The 27049-nt window shown below is 46.0% G+C and overlaps 1 protein-coding gene across 2 annotated transcripts in view; it reads right to left on the bottom strand.

The window, feature by feature from the left end:
- Positions 1 to 221: 221 nt before the first annotated feature.
- CHN1 (chimerin 1) overlaps positions 222 to 27049 on the bottom strand; it is a 127448-nt gene continuing 100620 nt past the window's right edge. For both annotated transcript variants that reach the window (XM_064162298.1, XM_064162289.1), the window contains exons 10-14: positions 11009 to 11182; positions 9826 to 9903; positions 8532 to 8669; positions 6828 to 6933; positions 222 to 1214 (exon numbers count right to left, since the gene is read on the bottom strand). In XM_064162298.1, coding sequence (XP_064018368.1) covers positions 1043 to 1214; positions 6828 to 6933; positions 8532 to 8669; positions 9826 to 9903; positions 11009 to 11182 — 668 coding nt within the window. In that variant the 3' untranslated portion in view covers positions 222 to 1042. The remainder of the gene's footprint in view (positions 1215 to 6827; positions 6934 to 8531; positions 8670 to 9825; positions 9904 to 11008; positions 11183 to 27049) is intronic.

Raw genomic sequence — 27049 nt, 5'->3', positions numbered from 1 at the left:
CAAAAAAGAACATTTTCAAACAGAAGAGGAATATGTAAGACTCCTAGCAAAGCATCTGGCTCCCAAGTACTTAGATCAGAATGGTCCTGTCAAAACCAGTAAAACCCTAACTCGTTTCTTTTGTGCCAGGGTTTGTTCAAGGTTAAATGCCAACATGAAGAATGAAATCCATAGTAGTTTTGAAAGGTGTGTGGTTAAGTACAAAAATGAATAGCTTGATGTTAGAGTTCTAAAAGCAAAATTTAATAAATTAATATATGCATGCCAGATAAAAATACAAAATTACAATTGAAGTAGCAATAATAATAATAATAATAATAAAGGAACACTGTTCAGCATTGCAGAGTTCACTGCAACCACCAGAAACATCGTGGAGAATTACTTAAAGTAACATTTAAAGTACACATTTTGTTTCTGTTAAAACCAAATTACTCTATGATGGAAAAAAAAAAACAAACAGATAGAAACCCAGGAAGAAATCAGCCTCAAAAGTGGCACGGAATGATATGAAATGTCAATCAACTGCCAGAGGCTCCATTTCACCTAAGTTGGCCTCCTTTTTTAGTATCAGAAACCAATTACATAGAACATAAAAGCAAATCCACAACAGGTTTACACAGAAAAAACATGCTGAATTACAACCACAAACTATCCAGAACAAAGATGCTGCACCATTTCAGTTGTTTTTCTTCATGGAATGAGTCTCACCAGAACAGGGAGAACAGGGAGCAAACCATGCAATAGCTGTAGGCTTTTTGTTTTCTTTTTTTTTTTTTTTCCTTTTTTTAATCTCATTTTTAACATGATAAACACCCAGGATTACTAGTACTGGAAAGTATGGGTTAACCTTTTTCAACATCAGCTGAATGGCACTAGAGAAATGACAAAGAGTTCCTTCATTTGGATCCTGAATACATCGCAAGCTCTAGCAAATACGGACTGCAGCGACAAGAGCCAGTAAATTACTTGAAAATATTCCTTCATCCATAGAACACTGTCTTGCTTCCTTAGTTTTTTTTTTATTACAAAACCCCCAAAATATTCAAAATAAAATGTCTTCATTTTTTATAAGCATCTCCACCACAAGTCTCTGATAACGGATGTCGTTCAACGCAGCCATCGCATCCAGTTCTGGCGCTCTCATCAGAGTTGGTCCGAAAACTATGCCCAGGTTCTCTGCACTCATCAGATTTTCCTTCTCGTGGAGAGTTACTCTGTGAAAAAAGAACAGTGTTTCTCAGGTTCCTTCCATGCCAAAAATGCCTGCATGTTCTTGAAAACCAGGGAAACTGAAGGCAAATGTGTGCTTTTCCCAACGCCTAGCAGAGGCTGCTGCTTCCAGTAGCATACACATGGTGGCATCGGGAGAAATAGGTGAGTTTATGATCAGTCAGATGTCCCTGTCCTCCTACCATGCATACAGACCATGCTTACTTGCAGGAGGAATCAGTAATCTATGGTGAGGGATGGAGCTGAGGGAGAATTCAGACAAACTGGAACAATTCATAGGATCATAGAATCAACCAGGTTGGAAGCGACCTCCAAGATCAGCCAGGCCAACCTAGCACCCAGCCCTGTCCAGTCAACTAGACCATGGCACTAAGTGCCTCAGTCAGTCTTTTCTTCAACACCTGCAGGGACAGTGACTCCACCACCTCCCTGGGCAGCCCATTCCAATGCCAATCACTCTCTCTGGCAACAACTTCCTCCTAACATCCAGCCTAGACCTCCCCCAGCACAACCTGAGACTGTGTCCCCTTGTTCTGTTGCTGCTTGCCTGGCAGAAGAGACCAACCCCCACCTGGCTACAGCTTCCCTTCAGGTAGTTGTAGACAGCAATGAGGTCCCCTCTGAGCCTCCTCTTCTCCAGGCTGCACACCCCCAGCTCCCTCAGCCTCTTCTCACAGGGCTGTGTTCCAGGCCCCTCACCAGATTCGTTGTCCTTCTCTGGACATGTTCCAATGTCTCAACATCTCTCTTGAATTGAGAAGCCCAGAACTGGACACAGGACTCAAGGTGTGGCCTGACCAGTGCTGAGCACAGGGGAAAAATAGCCTCCCATGTCCTACTGGCCACACTGTTCCTGATCCAGGCCAGGATGCCATTGGCTCTCTTGGCCACCTGGGCACACTGCTGGCTCATCTTCAGCTACTATCTACCAGTACCCCCAGGTCCTTTACTTCCTGGCTGCTCTCCAGCCACTCTGTCCCCAGCCTGTAGCTCTGCTTGGGGTTGTTGTGGCCAAAGTGTAGAATCTTGCACTTGCCGTTGTTCAATCTCATCCCCTTGGCCTCTGCCCACCCATCCAGCCTGTCAATTTTGCTGTCACTATTTACAACAGCATCATTAGAGGCTGTTCCAATGGGAATCAGACCATGATTGCTATTAGCAGTGCTGTGGTCATTAGAGATGTGCTATTGTGCCCATCTGGGTGGGAATCTGCCCAGGTTTCCCTGGTGGCATGGCCTTACGTGGTCACACTGCTCCTCTCCTGTGCATACAATGGCAATAGGGTGAAACACACCACATACTAATTCCCTGCCTTTAGGCACTACAGGTGAATTGTGCTCTGCTGGACACCTGGTTCCTCTTCAAGACAAATTATGTCCTGTGGTATGTACTAAAAAAAACCCAATGAATCATTACACTGGGGCAGCTTTGAAACCACCAGGGTCTCACTGGAACCTCATTTTGCACAGCAGTCTGAGCAAGCCATTAAACCTGTGCTTTGAGAGGCCCACTTCCACCCCTTCCCTCCTCTGGAGTCCTTTACAGCTGCTGAACAGCTCCAACCTCCAGAAAGCCTCCCACTGCCTGGTTTCCATCTGCAGAGGAGGTGGTGGGGAGGCCACATTCTGCTGCTCCACAGGAATATGACCTGTTCAAAGCTATGGGCTGAGGGCCCTGCGGTGGGGCAGGTTTGCAGGCCACCTCCAGAAATGTCATTTGCTCAAGAATTATACCTACAGGAGAGGCATCCTCTGCTGGGGCTACTGAAGAAACACATCTGCTCAGCAAAGGACAGAAGGGCCAGCACCGCCCAACCACGATGGCCTCTGGGGTCATGGGACGGTATTTCTTGATCTGGGATCAGAAGCAGCTTGTGCTCTGCCTCAGCATGGAAAGGGCAGGGTCCTACACCGGGAGAGGGCAGGAGGATGACAGCCTGCCTGGGCTATCTGGACACCAATTGCTACTGCCCACTGCAACAGACACAGCAGATGCCTAAGCCTTGGTCTTGGTTTATCTACAGGGAACTGTCTTGCTCAGTGTGCTAGTTTGAAGCAAGCTAGAATGTTTTGGTAACTGAACTAGATAACAGGCAGTGAAATGAAAACAATTGATGTCAACTTCTCTCACAGTCTCGCTGAGAACTCTGGGAAGAAGAAAAACATTCTCCATTTTGTCTCTCACTCTTGCTTTTGCCTTAGACCTGGTCACATCTCATTAACCCTGCTCCTACTAACCTTGCTCCCTAACCTCTTGGCTGCACCTCTATTCTTCCTGAGAACTGGGGTAAGGTTGAGAGGGGCCGGGGCAGGTGTTGGGGTGGTTTGAGAGCCCCTCCTGGGGACTCAGGTTTCTGGGAGGGGAGTTGTGCTTTTGTATTGTTTATCCTTTGTATATTTCTGTATATAATTGTATATAACTGTATATATTGTAAATAGCTGCTTGTAAATTCTGCTAGCTGTAAATAAATTGCTTCATCTATATTCCCAGGGTCCGTCTGAGTTAGCTGGGGCAAATACAAAGTGTGGGGGGGCGGGGTAACCCCCAAACCATCACACTCAGGGAAACAAATTTAGCTCATGCAATTTTTCTTTAATGCACACTATAGTTTAAAGAATCCATCAAGATTCTCAGAAACAACTAAGAGTTCAAGGGTAGCAACTGCAAGAGTCTGGCTAAAGAGCTTATTTTTCCACTGCTGTGGCATCTTGCCTTGCATGAACTAATCCTCTAGTATCCAAAAAACCCAGAACCACAACAGCTCCTCACGATTCTTCTTCCTTTTCCCTTCTGCCTCCATTTGTATTTTAAAAGAAGGCAGGCTGACGTTTCCAAGCTGCTGTGGCTTCAGTCTGTAATGATTCCCAATAAAGCAGCTGTCTGATGAGGGCATCGAGTCAGTCGTCAGCAAGTTTGCAGATGACACTAAGCTGGGGGCAGATGTGACTGGGTTGGAGGGCAGAAGGGCTCTGCAGCGGGACCTTGACCGCCTGCACAGATGGGCAGAGTCCAGTGGGATGGCGTTCAATAGCTCCAAGTGCTGGTGCTGCACTTTGGCCACAACAACCCCATGCAGAGATACAGGCTGGGGTCGGAGTGGCTGGAGAGCAGCCAGACAGAGAGGGATCTGGGGGTGCTGATTGATACCTGCCTGAACATGAGCCAGCAGTGTGCCCAGGTGGCCAAGAGAGCCAGTGGCATCCTGGTCTGCATCAGGAATGGTGTGGCCAGCAGGAGCAGGGAGGTCATTCTGCCCCTGTACTCTGCACTGGTTAGACCACACCTTGAGTACTGTGTTCAGTTCTGGGCCCCCCAGTTTAGGAGGGACATTGAGATGCTTGAGCGTGTCCAGAGAAGGGCGACGAGGCTGGGGAGAGGCCTTGAGCACAGCCCTATGAGGAGAGGCTGAGGGAGCTGGGATTGTTTAGCCTGGAGAAGAGGAGGCTCAGGGGTGACCTTATTGCTGTCTACAACTACCTGAGGGGTGGTTGTGGCCAGGAGGAGGTTGCTCTCTTCTCTCAGGTGGCCAGCACCAGAACGAGAGGACACAGCCTCAGGCTGCGCCAGGGGAAATTTAGGCTGGAGGTGAGGAGAAAGTTCTTCACTGAGAGAGTCATTGGACACTGGAATGGGCTGCCCGGGGAGGTGGTGGAGTCGCCATCCCTGGGGCTGTTCAAGGCAGGACTGGACGTGGCACTTGGTGCCATGGTCTAGCCTTGAGCTCTGTGGTAAAGGGCTGGACTTGATGATCTGTGAGGCCTCTTCCAACCCTGGTAATACTGTGTGTGTGTGATACTGTGTGTGTGATTACCTGAAGCCAGCAGCAGGAAAACAGCCTGTTGAGCACCTTGGTTCTTTTTAGCAAACATATTAAAAGGAATTTGAAAAATGAGTGAATTTTGTCACCTTTCTACCTTATAATTTACTCATACCAGAAAGACAATCTGCTAAATAGAACAGCAACAGCTACTCTTGAAAAGGGTAAGGAAAAATGAACTTCACACTTCACAAGCAATAAGGTGTGGGGGGTTTAATTCCTGCATCTCATTCCTGTGTCTGTTCTAAAACATCCATTAGAAATGTCATTAAAATAAATGGACAAATCAGGCAGAAACCTCATAGCTGAATTTTGCCTGAGGCACTCAGTAGACTCAACATATTCTTAAGAGCAGAAGAACTCTGAAAGGAAAAAAAAAGCAGAAGAGTGCTTAAAATAAAGTATTTTTCTAAGGGAAGGGCATGAACAATAAGTTCATGTTACTCAAGAAACTAAAATGGGTGTCTTAACATGCCACATTGATGTTTTTCCCCTGCTTTCCTGAAAGAAATGGAACCTGTGCTGTCAGGCTATGAGAATTTTTCAGTCCACTGACCAACTTCAATCGTGTCTTGGTTAGCAGGAGAACCCTTAGACAGAATTTATGCTCCTACAGTTTTGAGAAGGCAGCAGGTGGAACAAAGGGCTCCACAATGCTTACAGACTTCACCAGACATGTGACTGGAGGATGAATTAGCACTGTGCCTAATCAGTGTCAGCTCAAGCCCAGTGTGTGCCATCAAAGTGCCAGGGATGACCAAGGTATATGAGACTTAGTAGAAAGACATCAGCCTGTAGCCATTAAGCTGTACTGGAGACTTTCAAGGTCTGTCTGGATGTGTTCCTCTGTGACCTGTGTTAGATAATATTGTCCTGCTCTGGCAGGGGGTTTGGACTTGATGATCTCCTTGGGTCACTTCCACCCCCTAACATCCTGTGACCCTGTGGTTCCTTGCCTGGGGGTGACTTACTACTCCCAGAGGCATTAACAGGTTTTTTTACTGTAAGTATTCACTCCCACAGTTATTAACAGGGTTTTTTTACTGTAAATATTCACTCTAACCTTAAATACAGAGCAATTTTTTTGGGCAGATGACTTTTCTGCTTCAGAACTGTGGGGTTTTTTACTTCTTTAAAGTGCTTTTCAAGTGCTCTGACTACCCAGCATTTGGGCACTTGCTGTTGTGCAGACTATTCCCCACCACAATCCTTCTCCAGAGGTATTAACATGTTTTTTACTGTAAGTATTCACTCCCACAGTTATTAAGAGGGTTTTTTTACTGTAAATATTCACTCTAACCTTAAATACAGAGCAATTTTTTGGGGCAGATGACTTTTCTGCTTCAGAACTGTGGGGTTTTTTACTTCTTTAAAATGCTTTTCAGGTGCTTTGACTACCCAGCATTTGGGCACTTGCTGTTGTGCAGACTATTCCCCACCACAGTTCTTCACCAGAGGCATTAACATGTTTTTTACTGTAACTATTCACTCCCACAGTTATTAACAGTTTTTTACTGTAAATATTCACTCTAACCTTAAATACAGAGCAATTTTTTGGGCAGATGACTTTTCTGCTTCAGAACTGTGGGGTTTTTTACTTCTTTAAAGTGCTCTTCAAGTACCCAGCGTTTGGGCACTTGCTGTTGTGCAGACTATGATTCCCCACCACAGTCCATCTCCAGGATATGTTTGGCTTTGCCCCAGGCTTTTCTGCAGGTCCTAAGAGGGGCTTTGTTAAAAATGAGTTTGGCTTAGAGTTCTTCCCAGCTAGACCACCTACCTCTTCAGATGTGCCATGAGATACCGTAACGTTTCACAGTGTGCAGGCGGCAGCAGCTTCAGCGCCTCATGGAGAATTTCCAGCTGCTCATCCGGATCGGTGGTTTCTGAAACACAGACATTCAACTGTCACCACATGCACAGCCAGAATGCACACACAGAAAGACAACAATGGTGGCCTGCAGAGAAGACAGGGTCTCCCAGCTATGATGGATTACTAATTTTCAGAACCAATCTAAAGCTCATAGCTGCCTGTCCAAGGAGCTGCTCAGAACACCATCAGGATGTCACTGGTTTTGGACAAAGAAAGCTCCTCAAAGCAAAATGCACTCCACTGAAAGATTCCCTGCAGCCTACTGAAAACAAGCTAAAATTTCCCTGTCAGTCTTTGCTGACTGGGTTTTGCACAAATAATCTAAAGGTGCAATTCTGGGACAGCAGAAGGTGCTGGGAGCTTTGCCATCAGTGTCTTTGGCGGTGTCAATACTACTTGGAATGAGACCTCTCCAGAGGAGTAGTGAGGCCAGCATCTGGTCCTTGTTTTTCACCCACAGCTGCCTCACACCTTTCCATGTGTGGCTGGTGTGACTGCCACATTGCAGAGACACTTCTGGCAGCCTGGATTCAGCTTGGCAGAGATGTTCCAGCTGGCCTTACTCCATGCTCGCAGTCAAAAGTCTGCAAGGTCAGCCTAAGGTGGCCTTACGATGAGTGTCTATCAGCTCATGAACACATTCAAAATGGACACCTCGAGAAAGAAATGACACCTCATTGCTAAAAAATTCACCTTCTTTCTGGCAACTTAACCAAGCAGATTTTAAATGTCACTGTTAATTGCCAGGGATTTGTGGAAGACATACAACACAAAATAATCACAGGATTTCTTACATTGGAAAAGACCTTCAAGGTCATTGAGTCCAATCATTAGTTTCACACTCACAAGTCCTTGACTAAACCAAACCACTCCGCACAACATCTAATCACTATGAATATCTATGGTTGGAAAGGACCAGCAGGATCATCCAGTCCTGCATCCCAGCATCCTTAAGATCACTGAGTCCAATCATTAGTTTCACACCTACAAGTCCTTGACTAAACCAAACCTCTCAGCACAACATCTAATCACTATGAATATCTATGGTTGGAAAGGACCAGCAGGATCATCCAGTCCTGCATCCCAGCATCCTTAAGATCATTGAGTCCAATCATTAGTTTCACACCTACAACTCCTTGACTAAATCAAATCCCTCTGCACAACATGTAATGACTATGAATATCTATGATTGGAAAGGACCAGCAGGATCATCCAGTCCTGCATCCCAGCATCTTTAAGATCATTGAGTCCAATCATTAGTTTCACACCTACAAGTCCTTGACTAAACCAAATCCCTCTGCACAACATCTAATCACTATGAATATCTATGATTGGAAAGGACCAGCAGGATCATCCAGTCCAACCTTCATCCCAGCATCCTTAATCACTAGACCATAATCCATAATGTGTGACAAAAAGGAAGCATTCCTGGTGACGAAGGCAAAGATAACCATGATCACACAGTACCATGCAGCCACGTTGCAATGTGCAGTGCAATCCTTACTAGATAAGGCATGCAGGGCAAAGAGATGATGGGAGAGCAGCTCAATGAGTAGGCAAGTACTGCACAAACAGGAGGGAAAAAGGTTGAGGAAAATGCATTGTACTTACTTGCAGACTCTATAAACTTTGGGTAGGCATCATACGTGATGAGTGGAATTGGCAAATCCCTGAAGTACAGTTTAAGTGCACCAGTGATAATATTGATATCTTCATACATATTCACAGAAATATCAGCTTTTTCCCCGTCTGTGTGGAGAAGGCATTGACATTAAGGCCACAGAAATGTAAGCAGATGTTAAAACAGAAGTCAAAAGAACAAAACAGTCATTTGTTTAAGCAGATATCATCAAAAAAGGATGCAACTGCAGAGTTTGGCTTTAACAAGCAAAACACTTACTGGGCTGTGAAGTTCATTGTTTCAGGGTGAAAACCTTGAGCATTTTATAAAGAAACCTCTCCTCTCTTAAATTCAAATTACTACCAAAAATGCAGGTTTCTTTTCTGGTAAAACTCTGCCTGCCTCACCTAGGGGCATCTATGTTGTATTAATATGTGGCAGTTTAGTGACTTCTGAACACACTGCACTGCCACACAACACACTTGTCAGCACTGAATGAGAGACCAGGCAACTCTTGGGAAAAAAGGGTAAAAGAAAGAAAATCAACTTAGTCCACAGCCTTCTCAAATGGTGAACATGTGTTCACCAGTTAGCTACAGCACAGTACCTACTCCTGACCACAGCAGACACAGAGCCTGAACTTGGCTTCTCCAGTGCATCTCCGCCCTGCTAATGCTGCAGAGGAGGCAGCTGTCTCAACAGGTCCAGCCCTCCAAACAAAGAAGAGAGGTTCCCGCATGGAGTTTGGCCCTGATTTCTACTAGGACAGGGGGACTGCAGCTGGAAAGCCTTTAATTCTCCCACTGTCTTTTCTCAGAGAGAAGAATTTGTTCTCACTGACCTTCTTTTAGAGTGTAATAATTCAAACTTTGTTTGCACTATTGTATTCACCTTATTATTTTGGAGCTTTCATCCAGAAAGATGGATTTAAGTTGCACAGCCCTCTCAAGGCACTTTACCACTTGCCCTCTACCCCTCCCCCACCCCCTTGAGCGCAGTTCTACTTGCAAACTAGGGCAGTAGTTCAGAAAGCTTTGTCGGTTCCTATGCACATCATTACTGAAGCACAGATACTGGTGGAAGGAGAAAAGAAGACTTTTGGTAATAAAGGGCAAAGCAAAGCTGAAGGCTTTTCTGATGAGGAGGCTCCCCTCCTACTAGCATGCCATCAGACCCCTTCAGACCACTCGTGCAGTGGAGCATGAGACAGACACAGGCTGTGCAGGAAAACTCTGTATATTTAATACATCAGCACAAAGTTCCAGCATGCAGTGAAGACTGTACCTCTGTCAAATGCCATTTTGACATCTTCAATGAGATCACTAAATCCTGAGACTCTGTATAGTCCTTCGGAATTAAGACCTGCGACGAACATTTGAACAAGATTAAATTTAGTCTTAATTCTACTGTTTTTTTCCCACCTAGTTCTTCCTTTGCCAGGCTTTTCATTTAAGACAGAAAAAGGAGACATGTTTTAAAAGCCTTATCAGGCTGGTCTTTCAGAATGAAATCTTATCCTGGCCTTTAACCCTGACCCTCGCGGTAACAGCCCTGTTATAAGAGCACTAAATTATGCTTATAGAATTCATTTCAGAGCTGAAGAAACAGATTAAACTAATTACAAACAATTTAAAAAATACCTGACATTAGCATGCTTGATGTTCAGTCACTGCTGCAGAATCACAGAATCAACCAGGTTGGAAGAGACCTCCAAGATCATCCAGTCCAACCTAGCACCCAGCCCTAGCCAGTCAACTAGACCATGGCACTAAGTGCCTCAGCCAGGCTTTGCTTGAACACCTCCAGGGACGGTGACTCCACCACCTCCCTGGGCAGCCCAGTCCAATGCCAATCACTCTCTCTGGCAACAACTTCCTCCTAACATCCAGCCTAGACCTCGCCTGGCACAACTTGAGACTGTGTCCCCTTGTTCTGTTGCTGGGTGCCTGGCAGAAAAGAGCAACCCCCACTTGGCTACAACCTCCCTTCAGGTAGTTGTAGACAGCAATGAGGTCACCCCTGAGCCTCCCCTTCTCCAGGCTAAACATCCCCAGCTCCCTCACAGGGCTTGTGTTCCAGGCCTCAAATACTCTGTCTCTAGAAAAGGACGCTCAGTGTGGCCAGTGGAAGTAGCAAGAAGGAACACACTACTAGCTGCCTTTGTTTTAGCAGATGCACTTAACTTTTAAAACAAAACTACTACTGGCAAGCTTGGTGCCAATATATAACTCTGAAGCAGTAATTGTCCATTAAGCAATTTCTGGCAGAATCTATAAAAAATATAAATGGGTATGAAGCATGAAATAATGCAAAGGATGACATTAGCTGTGCAGGGTAATTCGTGGTCATAAAATGTCTCGTGCAGATCTGTTTTGAGCAAGCCTACATTCAGCAGAAACCCAGATGACCCAGATCAATCTAAAGGGATTATCAGCAAAGCAACCCAAGCCCATTAACTATGCCTTACCTCTAGATTCAATTTCCCTAATGCACATATCTACTACCATTGGTCTCTTGGTGAAGTGTGCTTTTACTAGCGTCGTAAGGTCACAGCTGTACACTTTTTTGACATGCTTCAGGTCTGGCTTGCAGTCATTTGGGACCATCTTGGAACATTGCTTGTGCACATTTAAACCACAATCTGAAAGAAAGAGGAAAAGTTCATTAGGCTGGTGTTTGGTGAAAATGTATCCCAGGGTCAGTGCTGCAGAGCAGCAGGATCTGACCTGATCTGACAGCTGCTGCTTCTGTTGAGACCCCTTACCCGTCAGATTCATGAGGCGGTGACAGACCTGAAGTAAGGCAGATTTTATACCCAAGGCATTTCTTCTCTCTCTCAAAGATCTAACATAGAGTGAAAAACTTAGAATCATAGAATCAACCAGGTTGGAAGAGACCTCCAAGAACATCCAGTCCAACCTAGCACCCAGCCCTAGCCAATCAACTAGACCATGGCACTAAGTGCCTCAGCCAGGCTTTTCTTGAACACCCCCAGGGACAGTGACTCCACCACCTCCCTGGGCAGCCCATTCCAATGGCAAATCACTCTCTCTGTTAAAGAAGTGTCTATCAAATCTAAACAAAAAAGCTGTCCTCCTACATAACATCACAGAAGTTAAATGTTTATTATACCTTGCCAATGTTGCAGGAGAGTTCAAAATAGCAATGCCTAGGTGTAAGCCCAGTGTGAGACTCCTCTTCAGTATTGAGGGACAGCTTAGTCCTAACATCCAGCCTATACCTCCCCTGGCACAACTTGAGACTGTGTCCCTTTGTTCTGTTGCTGCTTGCCTGGCAGAAGAAACCAACCCCCACCTGGCTACAGCCTCCCTTCAGGCAGTTGTCGATTTCCTGTATGTTTTTTTCCAGTCAGGATCTAAGGGTCAATTATGTTCTCTGCTACTACTACCTATGGTGCTATCATATATAAATTTTCTTGCCTCCTTGCTGCAGATTTCCTAACACTTACAGCTTTAATGCAGTCCTGGATTGTGGCACTTAAAAGACACCTTTTAGGGGAGATGAAGGTACGAAGCCTCAGAAGGCTACAACCCCTCTGCTGTGCATGCCAGCAAGGCAGCCTCAAGATCTGAACCACTTAAGGAATGCCTACACTCTTGTTAGGTGTGGCAGCCCATGCTTAGAGCTGCCAGTCATGAAGTCCATTCCCCAGCCTGGAGGGCAGGTGAAAAACAGACACAGGGGTCACCAAACTATTGGGTGGTTTCTTGCTATCCAGCAGTGTGCAAAGGACTTTGCAAAGCCACAGTGGCTGCAATTCTGGTGCCATTTCACTGGGTGTTTCTGAAACAAAATGTGGCCAGACATCAAAACAATTCCATTTACATTAAACATTAATGAGGAAAAACTGTTGTGTTAAACAAACAACTCCACAGCTTTATTGTAAATATACTGAGAATGAGATTTAGTTTAAGTGAAACTTATTTGATATGAGGTTATAGAAAAATGTTTGTTCTGCCTAAAAAAACTACTCCAACATAATCACAGTATCATCAGGGTTGGAAGAGACCTCACAGATCATTGAGTCCAACCCTTTACCACAGAGCTCAAGGCCAGACCATGGCACCAAGTGCCACGTCCAATCCTGCCTTGAACAGCTCCAGGGACGGCGACTCCACCACCTCCCCGGGCAGCCCATTCCAGTGTCCAACGACTCTCTCAGTGAAGAACTTTCTCCTCACCTCCAGCCTAAATCTCCCCTGGCGCAGCCTAAGGCTGTGTCCTCTCGCTCTGGTGCTGGCCACCTGAGAGAAGAGAGCAACCTCCTCCTGGCCACAACCTCCCCTCAGGTAGTTGTAGACAGCAATAAGGTCACCCCTGAGCCTCCTCTTCTCCAGGCTAACCAATCCCAGCTCCCTCAGCCTCTCCTCGTAGGGCTGTGCTCAAGGCCTCTCCCCAGCCTCGTTGCCCTTCTCTGGACACGCTCAAGCATCTCAATGTCCCTCCTAAACTGGGGGGCCCAGAACTGAGCACAGTACTCAAGGTGTGGTCTAACCAGTGCAGAGTACAGGGTTTGGGAAGGAAAACACCACCAATTACACAGTGAAGATGAGAAAAGCAAGACAGTCCTAAGCACACACTGCAATCACCATGATCAGGCAACAGGCTGCTGTAGAGAGCAGACTTCTGGACTGCCCCTGGCGACTCCCTTTCGACTGCCATTTCCCCTGGTTTGCAGTGCAGGCTCTTGGGTGCTTGCATGGCAATAGCAAGGTGACACTCACTTCCCAGTCAGGGCATCTGCCACGCTCTGATGTGCACTCTGTCCACACTGAGAGCCCAGTTCTGCATGCAGTTCTGTACCTCACTGCATTGCCACCTGGAGGCCCCTCTATTTCTGTGGAATTAATGGATGTGGAAGCTTGAAGGATCAATACCTAGACAAAGTATCTGTCTCCCTTTCATATTTCATTCCTGCTGATCTAGCCAGTACCTGTATTTTCATTAACAGTCCACAGATTATGTGTCTGTTCTTTCCAAAACACTAAACCCCAGAATACATGCCCAAGTTTAATTTCCACTACGTCAGCTGCAGGCTGCTGCTAAAAGCACTTTGCTTACTTAACGGGCCTGTAAAGCCACCAGCCTTGTCACTTTGTCTGTAAACCATCCAGTCTCTGGTTGCAATTAAAGTTCAGCATGTCACCTTCAATCAATCAAAACTCACACAGATCTCGAGCCAGATGAAACAGCTGATTAAGGTTCTCTTGATCTATTTCTCTGTGGGAGCAACTCCCTTCCTTGAGAGGAGTAGTTAAGGCACAAGACAGGGAGCCGTGAATGCTGAATTCCCCTGCTGGTTGTGATTCTGTGTTGTGAACCTCACCTTGGACAAAGCCATGCAATGCAATACTCAGCTCCCTGCAAACAAGCAGTACCACTAGGGTACCAGGAGGACCCACTCTGGTCAGCCTTGGTGGCTGGCTTTCGCCCACCACCCCTTCCTGGGCTCACCCCAGAAGCTGCATGTCACAGATGGCTGTCCTAGAGCCCCCTCTATGTTTTAAATATCTATTCCCAATAACATATTTTCTCTGAACTCTGAAAAACCAGGTCCCTCTGTGCTTTAAATAGGCAACCCAAATTCACTTGGACACGTGTGACCCAAACCCTGAGGTGGCTCTGTGCTTCAGCTGTGACATGGGAAGGAGAAGCTGTTCTTGCTTCCTCTGGGTCTTGTAGCATCAAATTCTCAAAACCTTTGTGGAAATGTTCCTGCTGTTAGTGAGGCAACAAGACGATAAAATGCTGAATAGATGCCACTGTTGGAGGGTAGGAGAGCCCTGCAGAGGGACCTGGACAAGCTGGATGGGTGGGCAGAGCCCAAGGGGATGAGATTTAACAAGGGCAAGTGCAGGATTCTGCACTTCAGCCACAACAACCCCAAGTAGTGCTACAGGCTGGGGACAGAGTGGCTGCAGAGCAGCCAGGAAGAAAGGGACCAGGGGGTGCTGGTAGATAGTAGCTGAAGATGAGCCAGCAGTGTGCCCAGGTGGCTAAGAGAGCCAATGGCATCCTGGCCTGGATCAGGAACAGTGTGGCCAGCAGGACAAGGGAGGTTATTCTTCCCCTGTACTCAGCACTGGTCAAGCCACACCTTGAGTGCTGTGTCCAGTTCTGGGCTCCTGCATTCAGGAGAGATGTGGAGACACCAGAGCATGTCCAGAGAAGGGTGACAAAGCTGGTGAGGGGCCTGGAACACAGCCCTTTGAGAAGAGGCTGAGGGAGCTGAGGTTGTTTAGCCTGGAGAAGAGGAGGCTCAGGGGTGACATCATTGCTGTCTACAACTACCCAAAGGGAGGCTGTAGCCAGGTGGGGGTTGGTCTCTTCTCCCAGGCAACCAACAAGAGAACAAGGAGAGACAGTCTCAAGCTGTGCCAGGGGAGGTCTAGGGTGGATGTTAGGAGGAAGTTATTCCCAGAGAGAGTGATTGGCATTGGAATGGGCTGCCCAGGGAGGTGGTGGAGTTGCTGTCCCTGGAGATGTTCAAGAAAAGCCTGGCTGAGGCACTTAGTGCCATGGTCTAGTTGATAGGGCTGGGTGCTAGGTTGGCCTGGATGCTCTTGGAGTTCTCTTCCAACCTGGTTGATTCTGTGATTCTACTAAGCAAGTATCATCCATTCTGCTTTCAGAATAAAGATGAAGTTGAGTAAAAGGAATCAATTAATTAAAGGCAACATCTTAAAGCACACACGGAAGGGGCAGTTAAGACCAGACAGGAAATCCTTATTCTTGATTTCCTTGACTTTGAAACAGCAGTATGTACAGATGCAGAAATAATTATTACACACACAATCCCTAACATTACTGCAAGGAGTACCTAGTCCAAGATCTGTGAAATGGTCTAGTAAGTCTGTCAAAAATGGAGCCTCTAAGTGTGGAATGGGACTGTCTCACTTGTGAGGACTCAGGAGTGATTTTGTAAGTGCAAATTAGCTGCTTCACACAGAAAGCAACATAGCTCAGAGCTAAGTGTCTGGGGACCCAAGGATAATTAAGACTAAACAAAAAAAAAACCACAAAAAGGAAAACTGTGCTTTCAAGTATCTTCTACGTGGCTTAAAACAATTAGCACATTCACTGGGATCATGCTAATTATGCTTATACACAAGAAAGTCTCATTTCATTAAAATATCTAACTTACAGAGACTTTTTCAAAGTGAAAACCTTGCTTCAGAAAATAACTGTGTTACTGCTAAGCCCATAAATCCAAATGGGCTTTGGATCTAACCTCATTCATACCAGAATAATAATTACAAATGCAAAACTCAACTTTCTGCCTTCTCCTTTGTTTCCTCTTTTGCCTTTGATTAGATTTTATGTACCATCTCACAGCTTAAGGGCTTACAAACACTCCTGAGAAACATTTAAAACCTAGAAATATTAAAATGGTTAGAAAACACACCAGCACTACAGTCAATATTCCTGGGCTGTGTGGTATCCTTCTAATAATCAAGGCTCTCTGCATCCTATGTAAGCACAGGGTGCCACCTTATTTCAGCAGTTCTGAATCAATAAATACTTCTAGGAAATTTAAGCAAATTTACAACAGAAAAATTCTAATTCTTTCCCCATAAAGAAGCTGAAACTCATCAACACTCTGCTTCCTACCAGATGAGACCCCCTCCCCAGCTTACAATACTTCATGAGTGGCTAAACAGTCCTGTCTCACTCTCTGTCTCTGGTTCAGCTGGTAACTTAAGGAGAAAGGAAGATGTCTTGCTCACTTCAAAAGAGGTAAGGAGTGCAATGGCAGGAGGCCAGTCCTTCACTCCACAGAGCACTGGGAGCGTGCCACCCTTATACTCTCACCTATACTTGGCTTAGTTGTTAGCCCTAAGAGACAGGAATTACAAATAGCAGATTATTATGTTAAAAATGTCCTCTGTTCATGCTGTAGGTCCCTTAGGAAAGCTTCAAAATCCATTATTTTATAATCAGCTAGGAAGGAACTAAGTCCTGAATCATAGAATCACAGAATCAACCAGGTGGGAAGAGAACTCCAAGAGCATCCAGGCCAACCTAGCACCCAGCCCTAGCCAATCAACTAGACCATGGCACTAAGTGCCTCAGCCAGGCTTTGCTTGAACACCTCCAGGGATGGTGACTCCACCACCTCCCTGGGCAGCCCATTCCAATGCCAATCACTCTCTCTGGCAAGAACTTCCTCCTAACATCCAGCCTAGACCTCCCTAGCACAACTTGAGACTGTGTCCCCTTGTTCTCTTGCTGGTTGCCTGGCAGAAGAGACCAACCCCCACCTGGCTACAGCCTCCCTGCAGGTAGTTGTAGACAGCAATGAGGTCCCCCCTGAGCCTCCTCTTCTCCAGGCTGCACACCCCCAGCTCCCTCAGCCTCTCCTCACAGGGCTGTGTTCCAGGCCTCTCTCAGCTTTGTCACCCTTCTCTGGACACGTTCCAGTATCTCAACATCTGTCTTGAATTAAGGAGCCCAGAACTGGACACAGTACTCAAGGTGTGGCCTGACCAATGTTGAATACAGGGGAAAAAATATCCTCCCTCTTTCTGCATGCTGCTGCATGGTGAAGTCTCAGGACTTCTTGCCTTGTGCACCCATGAGCTTCACAACTGGGCTGGGTTTGTTAAGGCTAAGAGGATTCATTTGACTTCAGACTTAAGGTCTGTTTACTTTTGGTTCTAACAAAACAAATCCATAATAGCTAAATTGGCATTATCAGCTTTACTCAGGGCCTAAGTAACCAGGAGCCTTAACCACTTTGTACAGGAGTTCATCAGAAGTTGCCTGCTCGCTGGCTGTACAAGCTGCTGAGGAGCTAATGAAAAGCCCCCCTAAAGCATTTTATCTGCTGATAAATCCTGTAATAACACAGGACAGATTTAAAAGCTGCAGTCATGAGCCTTTGCAGGTCAACAGGAAAACTTCTGCTGGCTTCAGTTAATCAGAATTTCACCTTATACCGAGATGATTTCTCAGGACTACAACTCTAAGGTGCTCTTAGCATTCCTTTCTGTAACACAATCACACAGGGGCCATCTTTCATATACACCAAATGTGACTGACAAAAATGCAGTCATTTAGTCAAGACTTTATAGGTCGAGTTTGGAAATTTAGGGCCAAAAAAAGAAAAAAAAAAGGAAAAAAAAGAGTAATTTTAGATGGCAGGTTTAGAAGCCTGTGATAAGCTGCCCTGACTTTAACAGCATATTGATCTAGGAGTTCAGGTAGGCTGTGACATTTCTTCTGTGAGAGGTATTAAATTTTAAAACCAGCCTGACATTACTTTCCTATGAAACCTAGAAAAAAAGTTTGGTAATTGTGCTAGTTTGAAGCTAGCTAGAATGTTTTGGTGAGAAGGATTAGATCACAGGCTGTGAAAGGGAAACAATGGTAATGTCTACTTCACTCATAAGCTTGCTGAGATGTATGAGAACAAGAACACAAACACAGATAAGGGAGACGCTCTCTGTCTGGGCTGTGGGCTGCATTTCTCTCTCTAACCTCACCTACCATCTCTCTGATTAATCCACCTGCTTCCTAACCCCCCTGGCCACCCCTCCCTTAATCCTTGGGCACAAGGCAATGTCTGGGGTAAGGTAGAGAGGGGTTGGAGAAGGTGGAAGGGTGGTTGGGAGCCCCTCCTGGGGACTCAGGTTTCTGGGAGGGGAGTTGTGTTTCTGTATTACCTTTTATCTTGTATATTTCTGTCTATAACTGTATATACTGTAAATATCTGCTTGCAGGACAGGTTTAGGCCAGGTATTGAAAGAGATTATTCAAGAAAAGAGTAATTGCCCATTGGAATGGGCTGCCCAGGGAGGTGGTGAAGTCACCGTGCCTGGAGGTGTTTAAAAAGAGACTGAATGTGGCACTTGGTGCCATGGTTTAGTTGATTAGACAACTATGGGTGATAAGGTTGGACTTGATGATCTCAAAGGTCTTTTCCAACCTGACTGATTCTGTGAAAGGGTAGAACAACTCTGTATATTGTGCTAGCTGTAAATATAAAGCTTCATTCCATTTCCAGAGCCAGCTGAGTCTAGTCTGGGTGGTTTCCAAAAGTGTGTGTGGGGGGGTGGGTAACACCCAAACCATCACAGCAATGTTTTAGAAAGAGCTAATACTGCTGTTAGTCCACTGGGTTGAAAGAACAAATAATGTGGTCATACTCACGCACGAGCAGAGCCAAAAGATCTCTGCACATTAACACCACCCCACGAGCACACATTATAAATATTTGCAGAGACTAAAATCCACCTAAGCTGCCACTTCGTGTTACACTGCTGATTTGACTTCAGCCAGTTGTAGGTTTCCTTTGGTTTATGATTTGCTGGCTAGCAGGGCTGACAATCACACTCCACTGGAATGGTACTGTCTGCTATGTACATCCCTCTCTCTTCCTGAATTAGCCCCAAGAAAACTGTGTGCTAGTTTGAAGCAGGCTAGAATGTTTTGGTGAGAAGAACTAGATCACAGGCTGAGGAAAGAAAACAATGGTGATGTCTACTTCGCTCACAGGCTTGCTGAGAAGTAAAGGAACAAGAAATGAAAGCCATTTGATAACATTCTCGGCATCACTCTTGCTGGGGCTGCTGGCTGGGCTGCAGCTCTCTAACCTCACCCTCCATTTTGGGCTAACCCACTTTGCTTCCTAAAACCTCTGGCCAAACCTCTATTCTTCCTTGGGACTGGGGTAAGGTTGAGAGGGGTAGAGGGAAGGTGAAGGGGTGGTTGAGAGCCCCTCCTGGGGACTCAGGTTTCTGGGAGGGCTGCTGTGTTTCTGTATTACCTTTTACCTTGTATATTTCTGTCTATAACTGTCTATACTGTAAATATCTGCTTGTATATTGTGCTAGCTGTAAATATAAGCTTCATTCATATTTCCAGAGCCAGCTGAGTCTAGTTTGGGCGATTTCCAAAGTGTGGCAGGGCAGGTAACACCCAAACCATCACAACAGCTGTGTGCAGAGAACTAACTCTCCCAGCAAAAGAAGCCCTGCTCCAAGCTCTCTGTGCTGCTCAGAGAACCCACTCTGGTGGGGAGCTGGAGCAGGGTAGCTCTTAAGTGTTAAACTAAAGCCCAATCTGATCAGAGACATATGGCCTCCAGGTCCAAAAAGGGGCTGTAGCCATCTTATGTGGTTCACTGTCTGCCAGGTGACAACACTAGCAGGCAGAGGTTATAGGCAGCCTGCTCAACACCCAAACCATCACAAACTGATGCATCTTGTCACTCCGAGGAGAAGCTTTAAGAGCTAAAATGTACATCTGAATTATCTGCAGAAAGTTCTGAAAGACTCTTCAGAGGTTTATGGCAAGCATGGCAGGGTGAGAAGCATGGAGCTGTGGTGCTTTGAGCAGGTTCACTGTGCTAGCAGCCAGACAGGACGACAGCCTCACCCTCGGTAAGGCAGCAGGTGAGAATGATGGGCTCTACACAAGCACCAAAGTACTGGCATCGCTACTTTTGCAAGGGTGAAAAGGTTAGAAAGGAATTTGCTCTCATCAATCACTTATGAGCTAGTAGCTTCCCTTTAATAATTTAATGCTCTCCTCTGTAGCAGAGGAAGCAATGTTTTCTGTTCCTCTGGATGCAGCACATGTGAACAAGCACATGAGTGTAGCTACCTCACTGTCCTCATGTGCGGCACCTTATGCTGCCAAGCACAAGGTGGGGGATGCTACAAAGGTCCACCCTCTTCCTCCACAGAGCAAGACTGGAGCTGCTACACTGCCTTACACAGTCTTAAGGAACTGCCTTAAGCAGTGCCATGGCAAAAATTGCTTCCCAACGTGTATGCTCCCCCAAACCTGCTATATCCATACTACTGTGTCATGCACTATCAGCTACACTACTCAGAATTTCTAGAGGGTACCCAGTTGCTTGCTAACAAAATTAATACTACAGAAAAGTCAGGGTTTGGGAAGAAAAAAAAGGGAGGGAGGAAAAGGAGGGAGGAGGGAGGAGGAGGGGGGAGGGAGGAAAAGGGGGGAGGGGAGGAGGAAAAGGGGGGAGGGGGAAAAGGAGGGAGGGGGAAAAGGGGGGAGGGGAGGGGGAAAAAGGGGGAGGGGCAAAAGGGGGGAGGGGGGAAAGGAATAAAAAGAAGGGGGAAAAAGGGGGGAAAAAAAGGCCCATCAAACCAGTCAATCCCCCTTATCCCTAAGAATACACATGCCCATGGCTCCAAAAGCTTGACACGTTTGGTGGTGAAGGTTTGCTTTTATGGATGTCTTAAGAGATCAGTCAGTTTGTTCAAAAACTTCCTTGGCTTCCTGCCATGACTCCTGCCTACCTCCTTGACAGCTCCCATGATGGCCCGCTGGCGTGCTCAAGGCTTCCAGGTCTGTGTGGGCTTGGAGATAAAGCCACTTTTAGGACTTAGAGTTTCAAGAATATGTAGCTCCAGAATAGCTTCCCCATGGGAACAGCTCTGAGGCAAGGCTCTGCTGCCTGATTAGCATTTCAAAATTCTAGAGCTCATCTCTTGCAGGAACACCACCAGATCCTGAGCTGGTGCAACAGCCTGCCAGGCACTGCGCATCTCCTCCAACTGCATCATCACCTGCCTGAGGTGGGCAGGTCCCCTTCCCACAACCCTGAATTCTGGACCGTGTCCAGTTCTGGGCTCCTCAATTCAAGAGAGATGTTGAGATACTGGAACATGTCCAGAGAAGGGTGACAAAGCTGGGGAGAGGCCTGGAGCACAGCCCTGTGAGGAGAGGCTGAGGGAGCTGGGGGTGTTTAGCCTGGAGAAGAGGAGGCTCAGGGGGGACCTCATTGCTGTCTGCAACTACCTGAAGGGAGGCTGTAGTCAGGTGGGGGTTGGTCTCTTCTGCCAGGCAAGCAGCAAGAGAACAAGGGGATACAGTGTCAAGTTGTGCCAGGGGAGGTCTAGGCTGGATGTTAGGAGGAAGTTGTTGCCAGATAGAGTGATTGGCATTGGAATGGGCTGCCCAGGGAGGTGGTGGAGGCACCATCCCTGGAGGTCTTCAAGAAAAGCCTGGATGAGGCACTTAGTGCCATGGCTAGGACTGGGTGCTAGGTTGGCCTGGCTGATCTTGGAGGTCTCTTCCAACCTGGTTGATTCTATGATTCTGTGGCTTTGCTTTGTTCTTGTTCTCTTTTTGGACTGAGCCCTACGTGGTCAGAGAAACCAGCAAAATCTGGATGCAGGTCACAGAATAAGCTTGGATATGTTTTTAAGGTACAAGTGTGGGCAGAGTGGAACTTATCCTAACGGAGGCATGCACAACACCATGAGAGCAGGCAATAAAAGGGCGTTTTGTGTTCCCCCTTTTCTGTTACTGTCACAAGAGCATCAGCCATTCTTCCAGGGGAAAATGTGAGCACTATGCTTCCACAACTAATCCCTGAGGATGGGCAGGCTCCTTTATGGTCTCCTTCATTCCTCACGCACCAGTGGAGCAACATAGGACTGTCCAACACAAGGGATTCAATAGCAAGGCAAAACAAAACAGCCAAGGAAATGGGGCAGTTGGATGTTTTTCAGTTGCTAGAGAAGGAAATGAACAAAGTGGGGAAATCAAACACATCAGCAGCAGTTCACCAAAAAACCCTGCTTTGAGACCATACTTTAACGTTCCTGAAAATGAACTCCTGGGATTTCGTGTGGTTGGGGCGGGCAGCAATTTTGCTTAGGCTCAGCCAGTGTCAGCCAGTTGCCCCCACACTGGTAATTCTCAGCCAAAGATTAATTTCTGTCATTTCTTCAGAGAGAAGTTACGTACTCCAAGAGAAGCAGAAGAGAGGCAACTGCTGCATGAGTGGCAGGCCAAGATACTTCACAGCAGATCTATCAAGGCAGCAGAAACAATGATTCATGTACAGCCTCAGGGGCTGGTGCTGTCTGGTCTTACAAGGCATGCCTCAAAAGCATTCAGTGAAATACAGTAAAAAAACCACTTTATCTTTCCTTTAAGATAAGCTAATGAATGCTCTTACACCAGCCTGTTCCAAAAAATCTTCTCATTACATCACTTCTTTGTTAAAAAAAAAAGCAAACAAGCAAAATGGTACAGAGGAGGGAGAATATTACGCAGCAGTAGTTGAGATGGGCTGGGGAAGGGGAACAGGAATCACACAGCAGCTTGGTAAGCCTACTAGTCTGTCCACAGATCTGCTTGGGTAGCACACTAGCAGCATTGCTAATGCCATGCTGTGGTCTCCAAGAACACACATTCCTCCCCATCAGTGCTGAAGGGTGTCTCTATTTGTATCTTCCATAAATGAACTCTCTGGTGTACACCTGCAAATTTTCCTTGGGCATTGTTGTGGTTTCTCTCCTGGACACATTCTGGGTGATAGGATGCATCTTGTGAGCAGAGGGGAGCTTTAAATAGGAGAAAGGTAACACATGTAACTTTTTAAGTTCATGCAATGGATTTTGAGCTGGGGTAAGCTCTTATGCCTTCATTAGCTTCTGCTGAGCTTCAATATTTACACAAGCTGGTGGTATTATAATTTCAAACACTTCTTTGGTAGCTTCTACTTATGGAAAATGTCTGCACAGAAGCACTCTGGAGATGGAGCATGCCATCAGAAAAGACAGATTCTTTACATGTAGCTGAGTTTTCATCTCACAAAAGATGTAAGGGCTTGTGGCTAGAGTGCAAGAATCACAGAATCAACCAGGTTGGAAGAGACCTCCAAGATCATCCAGGCCAACCTAGCACCCAGCCCTAGCCAACCAACTAGACCAGGGCACCAAGTGCCTCATCCAGGCTTTATTTTAACACCTTCAGAGACAGCAACTCCACCACCTCCCTGGGCAGCCCATTCCAATGCCAATCACTCTCTCTGCCAACAACTTCCTCCTAACATCCAGCCTAGACCTCCCTCAGTACAACTTGAGACTGTGTCCCCTTCTTCTGTTGCTGGTTGCCTGGGAGAAGAGGCCAACCCCCACCTGGCTACAGCCTCCCTTCAGGTAGTTGTAGACAGCAATGAGGTCACCCCTGAGCCTCCTCTTCTCCAGGCTGCACACCCCCAGCTCCCTCAGCCTCTCCTCACAGGGCTGTGTTCCAGGCCCCTCACCAGCTTTGTCGCCCTCCTCTGGACACATTCCAGTATCTAAACATCTCTTTTGAACTGAGGAGCCCAGAACTGGACACAGTACTCAGCCTGACCAGTGCTGAGTACAGGGGAAGAAAAACCTCCCTTGTCCCTTTGAGGCAGTAGGGCAGATGCTTATTATAAGGATTCACTCTAAGGAAGCAAATCTATATTTAAACAAGTTGATGAAGTAAAGATAAAATTTCAGAGGAGAAGAGAAAAAGATTCCTGTTGTTCTGGAAACACCTCCAGCAGAAGTCAGACTAAGATCACTAAGTAATTTTCCATAGGGTCTAAATCGTGCATATCACTGCAGATCTTTATTTTGGAAGACAATGCAGTCTTCCCATGTTTGGTGGCTTGAATGAATCCCAAAATATCTGTAGTCAAGACAACAGCTAACATCTTACTTCAACCAATAATCACCCTTCAGGTAGCAAACACTGTGCCCACATTTATCTAGTCTTTATGGAAGGAAATGACATACTCCCCCTTCTTTGTCTGCCACAGAACTCAAACAAGGATAAGCTAGGGAGAATCTGTGTCCCAGAGATTAATCATACAGGACTGTACCTCCCGTGACACTGAGCACATTCGAGGATGTATCTGGCAGAGAGGAACACATTCAGTCACACTGCAACACAGCATGAGCCAAGGCAGTGCAAGTTGCTAAGGCATCCTTGCTGGTTGCTATGGTATGTGTACTGTTATGGATGCTTAGTTCTGGTTTATTATTTTTCAAAGGACTGGCTTAGCTTGTGTAACACAAACTAATCTATGAGCCATTAGAAATAAGCTCCACTTATTCCCCTGGCTCCTTCTCATTTCTGAAATGGATGACATTTATCTTTGCTGTCCAGCCCTGGCCTGTGCCACACTTATCTTCTTGCAGGTTTTTGTGCACCTGCAGGGGATTTTAAATGGCTGAGAGTAGCCCACACAGTAATCCACTTGTTTGGCCTGAAGAAGAGGAGGCTCAGAGCAGACCTCATTGCTGCCTACAAGTACCTGAAGGGAGGCTGTAGCCAGGTGGGGGTTGGTCTCTTCTGCCAGGAAACCAGCAACACAAGGGGACAGAGTCTCAGGTTGTGCCGGGGTAGGTGTAGGCTGGATGTTAGGAGGGAGTTCTTCACAGAGAGAGTGATTGGCATTGGAATGGGCTGCCCAGGGAGGTGGTGGAGTCACTGTCCCTGGAGATGTTCAAAAAGCCTGGCTGAGGCACTTAGTGTCATGGTCTAGTTGACTGGACAGGGTTGGGTGCTCAGTTGGACTGAATGATCTTGGAGGTCTGTTCCAACTTGGTTGATTCTATGATTCTAAGATTCATTTGTGTTTGCTAAACTTATCACTTCCATACAACAAATAGAGCCCTCCTGAGATGTGCAACTGTTTGCTATAAAAAGCAAATGCTTTGAAAAGAATAAAATTACCTATGATCAGTGCAGTTTTGCTCATAGGTGTTTTCAACAAAATGATTAGACCACTAACAGACTTTGTGGATTTTCCTGAAGCAGCATTCAAGTCCCCTTGAACGCAAGTGGGCTGCCTCCTGCTAAAAGCTGTAATTTTCTGGAGGTACAAACCCACTCTGAAAAGTGATGGCCTCACGTAGCTCCTTGTTTACTGTGCCTCATTGTTTCTGCATTAAAATGGCTCAGTTCAGAAGCAAAATGATTACCTTTCTTTAAAAAGCCCCAACACCCTAAGACCCATGTAAATTCAGCCAAGCTCATGGCACTCAAGCTTGAGTTCTTCCACACTAGTGTGTTAACACTGGTTTATAAAGGTCCTCACTGTGCACCTCTGACTTCCCTCTGAAAAGCCCACATCAGTACAGCTTCAGTTTTTGATGGCTTGTACAGCCTCCTCTGATGGAGGCAGGTAGACATTGTTGAAGGTGAGGCACAGATGAAGCACAGTAGGGACTGCTGAGCCTGTCCTGCCATCTCCATCTCTGTGGTGCCCTGCTTGGAGTCCCTCTGCTCTACCCAGCTGCTAATTTCTACAAAACGTATGAGAATAAAAACAGCTGAGAAGCTTCTCATCCTCTGCCAGCTACTGCTGATGCTGACCAGTGGCTGAAAGCCAGCCTTGCAATGAGAGGAGGACGAGCAAGGTAGGTTTGCTGCATGCCCATGCTTTCCCCATGCCCTTGGGAAAGCTCAACTCTCCTGCTCCTCAACCCCAGACAGGACACACTGCAGCAACCAGATCTGTCAGGCTGGGGAAGGGCTGCTTGGCAGCTTCACCACTGCGTAGCTCCTCACCTTCTCCTTGCAATCCATTGCTGCTGATGTTGCACATCAGCAGCTTGCCTGGTGCCTAATGACCTGAAGCCTTGAAAACCTTTAACCTCTCCCTGCCCCAATACCTCGACGATGCTTCAGCAAGCAAGAGCAGTCACAACAACATGGGATTTTAAAATATAAGAGCATAGAAATTACTGGAAGCTACCAACAGTGATATGAAACCTTACACAAGATAGAAAGCCCTAATTATACTTTCTGAACCTATGAAGTCATCCTATACACATATGTTCCTCTACTGCAAAGGAAAAGGAGACACACAGTACTTATTTCCATCCTCATAAGTAGGAAAGGAAAAAAACAGCCTTTGGAAGCTTTTGCAAGTTGGTTATTCAGAAAAATCTGCATAAAACCAGGAAATCAGCTATCCTTTAGCTGTTTGTTTTAAGGCAGTTCAAAATCAAAAGCACTTTTGTTTTAATTATAAAAGCAGTACTATTTGTTCATTCCGTAGTGCCACGCAGCCCTGAAAATCTTCACAGTGTTCATTTTTTATTCCCTTTCTGAATCAAACTGATTTAGCATGAATCTGAAAAAAAAAGACTGGATGTTCTCCTAAATGCCAAAACTGAGGAATGTAGTTCAGCTGAGACAGGAAGATGGCAAACTTACTGGCTCATGTGTCATAAAAAAAAAGGGCTACTTTAAGCAGAAAACAATTCAAGAATAAAATTAGGCTTCCTCTTTTTTAGCACTGTACACCCTGTGCAAAACCAGCAGCAGTGAGAAGCAGTAATAATCTTCATTCACAAGTGAAGGATGTGGCTGCAGCCCTGAATACTTAGCAGGGGAGAAAATATTGGGAAAGAAAAATGCCAGATTTACAGAAATGTTTCTTAAAAGAGAGCTGCTGTCTCTAATGCATCCTGGACAGTGCAGAGCTGATAACAGAACACTGTATTGGAATAATTATGAGGAAAGACTTGGAAGTATTTCAATCCTATTTGGCTATATAGCATTTTAAGTTTTATACTATTTTGCAGTTCTGTGATAAAAAAAACAAAAACTCTTATTTGCTTGAGACAAGACTTCAGAAAGCTTTAGACAGAGCAGATTTTCTTAAATTAGCTTGAAAATTCTGTTTCCAAGGTAACATCCGCAGGTCTTCGTACATCAACATCGCTTTGCA

The sequence above is a fragment of the Pogoniulus pusillus genome, chromosome 2 (genome assembly GCF_015220805.1).
Source record: "Pogoniulus pusillus isolate bPogPus1 chromosome 2, bPogPus1.pri, whole genome shotgun sequence".
NCBI lineage: Eukaryota > Metazoa > Chordata > Aves > Piciformes > Lybiidae > Pogoniulus > Pogoniulus pusillus.
The sequence above is the reverse complement of the archived record's forward strand: the minus strand, read 5'-3'. Positions and strand labels throughout refer to the sequence as shown.